The 8,247-nt window shown below is 34.2% G+C and overlaps 1 protein-coding gene across 1 annotated transcript; it reads right to left on the bottom strand.

Moving 5' to 3' along the window:
* Positions 1 to 3,359: 3,359 nt before the first annotated feature.
* LOC141336791 (NXPE family member 3-like) lies at positions 3,360 to 8,018 on the bottom strand. Its single transcript, XM_073842518.1, has 8 exons — positions 7,985 to 8,018; positions 7,837 to 7,874; positions 6,220 to 6,657; positions 5,616 to 6,013; positions 5,462 to 5,532; positions 4,897 to 5,100; positions 4,150 to 4,493; positions 3,360 to 3,557 (listed from the first exon to the last, which is right to left on the bottom strand). The coding sequence occupies exons 1-8, from the start codon at positions 8,016 to 8,018 to the stop codon at positions 3,360 to 3,362; spliced, it is 1,725 nt and encodes a 574-aa protein (XP_073698619.1).
* Positions 8,019 to 8,247: the final 229 nt, after the last annotated feature.

Genomic DNA, 8,247 nt, shown 5'->3' with positions numbered 1-8,247 from the left:
ATTTATTAATCACTTTTCTATTCTGCTTTCTTTCTTTCTTTCTTTCTTTCTTTCTTTCTTTCTTTCTTTCTTTCTTTCTTTCTTTCTTTCTTTCTTTCTTTCTTTCTTTCTTTCTTTCATGGCAAAGATGAATCAGACCAGACCTCATCACAATAGGTGTCAAGCTTCTGATGTTAAGTTGGTTGAATCTCTATATGAAAATGTAACAGTAAGTTATTATGGTTACTGTCTGGATTTTACATAGGTTTTATTGTTATTATTATTAATATTGCTAATAATATTTTTGGGATTTTCCTCCTACATGTTTTTTGACATATGTCAAGAAAATGAAACAAGCTTGCTTGCTTGTTTATTCATTCATTCATTCATTCATTCATTCATTCATTCATTCATTCATTCATTCATTCATTCAATCAATCAATCAATCAAGATTCAATCAATCATGATTCTGCAAATCATGCAACATCAATCACAGCCACACAATCTGTGAGGAGCGCAATGTGTGTTTCACTTATTCTAAGGTCACACCAAATTACTGCAGTTTGGTTATCTTTGCTGAGACTGTTAGCATCACTCTACTACAATCCAGTTCCGATAAAGTCATAAAATGGCAAACATAAATTGGAAGTGTTTTATTAATCAATCTAATATTCTTTCTTTCTTTCTTTCTTGACAGAGGCCATAGTACTTTGAACGGACGGCAAGCTATTTTACAGCTTCAGTGGGTGGAGCCATGAATGACTGACAGCAGTGTCATGACTTACATTTATTCATTCAATGGATAGTTTTATCCAACGTGACAATGACCTTCACAACCAAGTACACAAAGAAAACAAAGTACAGAATTTAAATAGAGGTAGATTAATACAGACGTGAAGTGCTGAAACGATGGGAAAAATAATGTGTGTATTATTTAAGGCAAAGTTCAAAGTAAATTGATGGACAAAAGTATCATAAAGTGTGTTTTTATTTACATTATGTATAACATAGTTTGTTTACTTCATTTATGTCTGTTGTGTTATTTTAGCCTTTAGTCTCTTTGTTCATGTTTTTAGGACAGAAAATAAAGTTTTATTGAAAGTTTGCAACCGTTTACAGTCTTGTGTCATTCAGTACTTCAGAATGAAAGAATAAATAATAATAAACAGCAGTAGGTTTAAAGATACACTGTACTAACAAAACAATAACGTCCTAAAACGATAAGATTAGAGAGTGATATTTATAGTCTCCTGAAGCAATATGACCACTTTTTTTCTTTCTTTTTTGTTTTTATTTTTTAATAGATTGTCGACTAATCCAGCAGTGTTGTTCTCAAAATCATGTGTGGGTGCATTTTTAAATGGTTTTTGGCATGACGTACAGTACAGACAAAAGGTTTGGACACACCTTCTCCTTCGAATGAATGAGAAGGTGTGTTCAAAGTTTTGGTCTGTACTGTATATGTTTCTGTTTATTAAAGTTTTTACTCTACATTTGTGCAGTTTTCAGTGGGTTAGTGATATTTTTTAAATATGTGACCCTGGACCACAAAACCAGTCTTAAGTCGCTGGGGTATATTTGTAGCAATAGCCAAAAATACATTGTATGGGTCAAAAATCATTAGGAAATTAAGTAAAAATCATGTTACATTAAGATTTTCTGTAAAATTCCTACTGTAAATATATCAAAATGTAATTTTTGATTAGTAATATGCATTGTTAAGAACTTAATTTGGACAACTTTAAAGGTGATTTTCTCAGTGTTTTGATTTTTTTGCATCCTCAGATTCCAGATTTTCAAATAGATGTATCTCGGCCAAATATTGTCCTATCCTAACAAACCATACATCAATAGAAAGCTTATTTATTGAGCTTTCATATGATGTATATATCTCAGTTTTGTAAAATTTAACCTTATGACTGGTTTTGTGGTCCAGGGTCACATATATATAAATTAATAAATTAATATTTTTTAAATGGGTTTTTATACATTTCTAACTTTAATTCATGGGGATAACATGGATAATTTCACATGGTTTGTGTAAGATTTTTGCCCATCTTTTGGAAAATCCAGTTTAAAAAAAAAAAAAAAACTTTTACCATTAGGTGGCTGCAGAGCTCCACTATTTGCTATTTGACCGTCTGAAAGATATTTTTTCACAAGTTTTTTTTTTTTTTTTCAGTTGAATTCATATCTACAGTACAGACCAAATGTTTGGAAAACACCTTCTCATTCATTTGAATGAGAAGGTGTGTCCAAACTTTTGGTCTGCACTGTACATGGTCACGTGAACAGTCAATCTACCCTTTTCCTCACAAATCTATAGACCTTTTTTTGTCAAAAACGAGTGCACAGCCATCTTTAGAATTTTGTCTTTGAACTTGTGGTAGCTCTGTATTGCTGTTTAAGAGTAATTAGCTGCTGAAGTGGATTTAGTTATTGTAGAGGTAACAAAAGTTATCATGAGGAGTGTAATGTTTGAAGAGGATGTCATAATAAATGTAGACTGGGAAGATTTAAAACGAGCGGTTCAATCATAAATTCATACAACCTTACCTTCATGCTGTGGAGATAGATACAGATGGGAGACAGAAGACAGTGAGCACAGCACAAAGAGGAGGACTATAAAAGTCACTTTCAGGTAAGTTCCACTCAAAAAGACAGAAACAGATCACTTCAATTCTTTATACATCAGTAGATTTTTGTTTTAATTTAAGTTTATTTTTATGTTCATAGAGCAAACCTTTTGCCGATTGTTTACAGTTAAAGGTCAGTTACTCCCATTCATGCAAAGCACCGGAGCACAGGAAAAAGGTGGACGAGACAGTAACTTTGTATATATGTCAAAATATCAAGAAAAAAAAAAGTATTTCTAAATTAATGACTGCCTTAAAACAAATACATTAACCAATGCATTTTCAGACATGGTATTTTCTTCATAGATGCTATTTAAACTAAGTGCAAATAACAATGGGATTTATTTACACTATGTTGAAATAGCAGGATTTTCTCATATTTATAATTTTTATTGCAAATAGACGCAATTATCTGCACCTCAGTATTGTAGTACATTAAAACAGCATGCTGTAATTACGTACTGAGTTTAAATTATGGTTTTAACCCCTCCCTACACCTACCCTAACCCTAATTTATAATTCATTTTTATGACTTTTCAACTATGCCCCTTATTTTTCTTGAAAATAAATATCATATCAGAAAAAAAAGGAGAAAAAAAGTTTGGAGAAAAAAGTTTGCCAGAAGAGGACACCACCGAAGCTGACAATCAGCCACCTTTTGTAGTGTTGACTATCCCAGTTAAATATTGGTTGGTGGAGTTAGTTCTCAATTGCTTTATTGAACGAAATCAACTTGACAAGGCCTCAGCTAGGACAGATGTACGAGAGCAACATGTCGATTTCATTACCAATGATAACAGGTCCTGGGTGAATGTTTTCAACTAGATAGTGACAGGAAGTCATCTGCCAGACATCTATGAAGACGACTCCAGCAATATCTTTGAACATCTCCCGCATCACTGTGTTCAACTGCAGCATGTGCCAATCACTTTGATAAATACTCTGGAAAAACACAGATTAGAATTAGAAAGAGCTTTATTGCCAAGTGTGCTTGCACAAACAATACTATACCTCTCCTACCATGGAAATAAATGACAGTAAACTATTTATCTAGTAGGAATAAAGGAATGGTTTGCCCAAAAAATGATGAAATGATGAAATGATGTTTACATTTATATTTGTTCAAGTTGGTAATTTTAATGAGAATCAAACTCATTATTCTGGCATTGCGAGCACCACCAAAGCAAATATATTTAAGCCCAATGTTTCTAGACTTTCAGTGTTGGGGGTGACGCATTACAAATGTGAGTCATGTAAAAATATCGGAGTTACTTTTTCAAACAAGTACCAAAACTTTCTTTTTCCTCATTTATCCACCTCTGTCCCGTGTCGAAAGAAATGCGGAGTGACTTTCTTCAGCCTGAGGCTTGTTAATTTCACTTTTAAAGTGAAAGGTTGTCAAAAAAATATATCTTTTTTTTGTGTTATTAAAAACAAATAAGCATGCTCAGCCTAGATTGTACAACAAATGCCATATCAAGTACCATATTCTCTAGTTGAAAACAAAGTATGATTGGAAAGTGAACAGGTGTACCTTTACTCCTGCAGTGTTTGCAGACTTGATGATAACAGTGGTAGTTGGAGCACGCCTCAGCAGTGCAATAACAGACTGCCGTATCTTAGCCACTTGAAACACGTAAAATGTTAACGGGTGAAAAACCAGGTGAGCACAGTATGTGAAGACGATGACTGCATGAGTCCCACCGGCGATTTCGTCAATATCGTTGCTGATGTAATGCAGGTCAACAATAGGCATAACTCTACCAAATCGCAAAGGAACACCGTGTGCCCTCCAGTGAATAATGATATTATTTTTCAACTCCACAGACATCAGGGGTCCACCTCCAGGATGAGTGTGGAGGTCCATTCTTTTCAAGTCTAAAAAAGATACAATAACTAACGTTATAATCGTAGCTTTAGAAAAGTTAAACAGCCCTGCATTGAATATTCAGGTCTCAGTGTCATTGCGTTAGATACTAAATATTAGATACAACATATTAAAGTAGTGTCTGAGATCTAAGATCTGCATGAGATTTTTTTAATGTATTTTTTTCCTGGACCAACTTCACCTTTAAAAATAACATTTTTGTAAATTTTTTCATAGTTTCCTGAAAAGTGCACCAGTTTTTGATATGTTCATCTAATGCCAATATATTCATATTTACATTAAGTGCCCATATAATTTGCGTAGCCTCTGTATCTCAGTTTCTCGTTGAATTTACATTATACATTCATGCTATTGAGTCTTAAATTGAATATTAAAAAACTGAATCAAACTTGCCCGGCACTGTTTTTTCGAAGAACTCAAACCACTGCCGTGTGGTGGAGTCTCCCATAAAGTAGACAATCTTGTTTTTAAGACAAGCTGTCATTTGTGGAGGACTGAAATGTCGAGTGTTGCATACAAAAGACTTCCAGACATCTTTCAAATAAAATCCTGCAGGAACCGGTGTTCTCAGGCCAGACCTGCATTTCTCCACTGTCCCTAAAGCAAAGAAACATGCACGTGAAATGTTTTGCAGCTACATTAATTTTTTTAACACTTTTTTTTTTTTTTTTTTTTTTTTTTCAGATTATATCTGTCCTCTGATATGTGTTTTGTCTATGTTTTGACCATTTCCTTTTTGGGAAAAATAAAGAATCCCAAATAGAAATGTAACATGTCAGAATTATCATTACTTTTTTTAGTCAGTCAATTAGATACCCTTCTCAGGGAACCATGATGATGATTCCATAATAAAAGTTTATTTTATTTATTTAAAAATGATAACTAATAGTTTATGTATTTATTTTCCAACCAGGAAATTACATAGTCAAAATGTACAGAAACCATTATGTAAACATACCAATGGCTGCAGTGTTGGGAAGGACATTAATGATTTTTTTGTCTCCATTAATAGTAACATTTGTAAATTTTCTGTGGAGAGAGAGAGAAAAAAAGTACACTTATTTGTTTTACAATTTGACAGTTATTCTGAAATTAATTTAATTAATCATTACTTTGCACAAAGCAGCTGCTCAAAATTATTTAATGGGTTTTGCAAACGTCCGCCTGAGTGTTGAACCAGTTTGTCACAGGAGAGTCTCTTCGGCTTTGAACACTGCCACACCGTCCCTGTTCTTACATCCTTATACTCACAGCTGCGAATGCCTTTATTCCAACGACCCCACTTAAGATTACAATCTACTACTTCACGGAGACTTTTTTTATTGCCCCATGACCAAAAGTAGCCTTTAAAGTGGGTGCGTGGAGTCTCCCTGTGTTTTTTAATAATCTGCACAGCCTCACTGGAGTGCTCAAGGCGTACAAAAACTTGTGCCGGACCTTCCCAGGGCAGAAGGAGAGGAACAGTGTAAGTCCCATTACGATGATCCACAACCTCCCCGAACACACTCGCCTTCAAGAACAACAGAAAAGAATAATTTAAGTGCAGAAGACCGCAGAATACTGTCGGCAAAGATTTTTTTTTTTAAAACAAACATAATGTGTAATTTTTGGTAAATAAATGAAAAAAAAAAATATTGCATGCTAAACATAACATGACAAATGTAACATAACATCAAAAATGTATTTTAAAAATAATAGATCATAAAATAAACACACATTTAGCTCTGAATTGAAAAGTTTTGCTTTGAAATAATCTCCTCCATATCTTTTTGGGTTCTTGTTGTGGTCTCTGGCTGTGATGGTAACATAGAGCTTATCTCCCACTTTGTAACTCTCGTTGACTCCCACAATAGAGAAAGATGAGTGCTCTGGACTTGTGCTCTGCATCCAATGAGTAATTTTTTGATCTGGATTAGGCCAGTCAATAGCCTTCTGTAGACTGTCCCACTCCTCATCACTGATTCCCATGTCAGACGCGGATATTATAGATGAATCGTTATTAGGAGGAACTGATTTAGGTCCGGGGGGCTGGAATTGTTTGAGCTGAATCCCACCATTCAGTATTATGGATGAATCGTTATAACGATGAACTGATTTAGGTCCGGGGGGCTGGAATTGTTTGACCTGGATCCCTCCCTTCAGTGCCCATAAAGCCTGAGAGAGAACCAGAATATCATTCACACCAAATTTGATGTATTTTAATGTGCAAATTATTAGTGTATATTACGTAGATTTGTAGGCATTTGGCAAAATCATGTACAATCGGTGAATGGACTAGGTTGAAAGCATCTAGTAAAGAGTTTCCTTCACACAACAAGTCAAAACAAACACCAAGTTGCTTGTACTGTATATATTTGTGTGTAAAACATGCCATAAACATTCCTAATTAAAACTGAAGTTTGTCATATTCTCAGTGTTAAAATACCTTTTATGCCAGTTTACAGGTGCAGTAAGTGATTTCTAAGAAATACTGTTGATATTTAAAATTGACAGCCACACAAAAGACACATACACAACCCCTCCCTTTGTTGCTCCACTCCAAAAATAACGAACAACACCCCTATCCACACAGGATTAGCATTATCTCGTGACTTCTGGGCATTTCTAATAATTGCAGGTTATATATGATCTTAATCCTGTGCAAATCGACCATGTCTATAATTTGTAAAACAAAAATTCCCCCGCAGTTACCTACTGCATTTCACTGAACAGCGAGGTCCTGTGATAATATCAGTCTTGCGCAAATCGGTTGAGTCATATCATTTTTTTTTTTTCAGGGTTTTTGTTTCTTCTGCGTCTTTTGTCCAGCTTTTGCGAAGAATTGAGGCTGCATTGAAGTGTTTTGATGTTTGGATGTTAGGAGGAGAACATTATTCTCCTCCAAACCACATAAACGCACACAAAAAGACCCACCCTAACCCAAACATAATGCAAATGCAAATTAGGGTTAGATTAATCTCAGTGGACTATGGTGTACTGACATTTTTACACAGTTAAGACAACTGCGTAAAAATGTCCCGTGTGCTAAACGGAAATAACTGTGTCATTTTAAATAACTTCCTTACTGTGGAATGTAAAAAAAAAAAAAAAAGAAAACAAAAAATCTACGAAAACATCTTAAATTCAACAGCATAGGCGTAAATATCAAACAAATTCATTGATTCCTGCTAAAACCTATTAATTCTACTGTACAGCAGTTACACAAATTTGAACTGACATTCAAATTCTGTGTTGTCTCTTTGAATGACACACAGTTTTGTTGTCTTGTTAGGTAGAAATTAAACTTTCTCTTTTTTTGATCATTATTTTAACATATGTTTTAAAATATCTTACAAACTTACCAAACAGAATGATGTCCAAAGAAAACAAGCCTGTAGTAATACACAATGTCTTAACCTGCAGACTGATAATACATGGAAATGATCAAAACATGAAGCCATTGACCTATAATATGACCAATGTAATTATATCTATAAATTACCTGTATTTGAGTTCTGCGTGGATGATGTGGCCATGGCTAAGTCTGTTGTTCTCCTATTTTATGATCATGTGGCTTTAAAAACAAGGCAGTCCCACGACATGGAGTTGAACAAACACGGCTGTCCTCAGTAATAGCACTTCAACTAGGAGTTATTTGATTTCTACATTAGATCAATGTGGATTAGTGAAGATTCTTCATTCTTGCTCACAGAATTAAAACTCAGCAGTTTTCCAAAAAAAAAAACAAAAAACAAAAAACAAAAA

The sequence above is a fragment of the Garra rufa genome, chromosome 6 (genome assembly GCF_049309525.1).
Source record: "Garra rufa chromosome 6, GarRuf1.0, whole genome shotgun sequence".
Taxonomy (NCBI): domain Eukaryota; kingdom Metazoa; phylum Chordata; class Actinopteri; order Cypriniformes; family Cyprinidae; genus Garra; species Garra rufa.
Note: the sequence above shows the minus strand (reverse complement) of the source record. Positions and strands in the feature narration are given on the sequence as shown.

Bases quoted from the DNA above. Each gene is read 5' to 3' on its own strand.
- LOC141336791 (XM_073842518.1), bottom strand. From the start codon at position 8,018: ATGGCCACATCATCCACGCAGAACTCAAATACAG. The intron at 7,875-7,984 runs GTAATTTATAGA...GTATTACTACAG, and splicing joins CACGCAGAACTCAAATACAG to GCTTGTTTTCTTTGGACATC. The intron at 5,533-5,615 runs GTAATGATTAAT...CTCTCTCCACAG, and splicing joins GAGCAGCTGCTTTGTGCAAA to AAAATTTACAAATGTTACTA.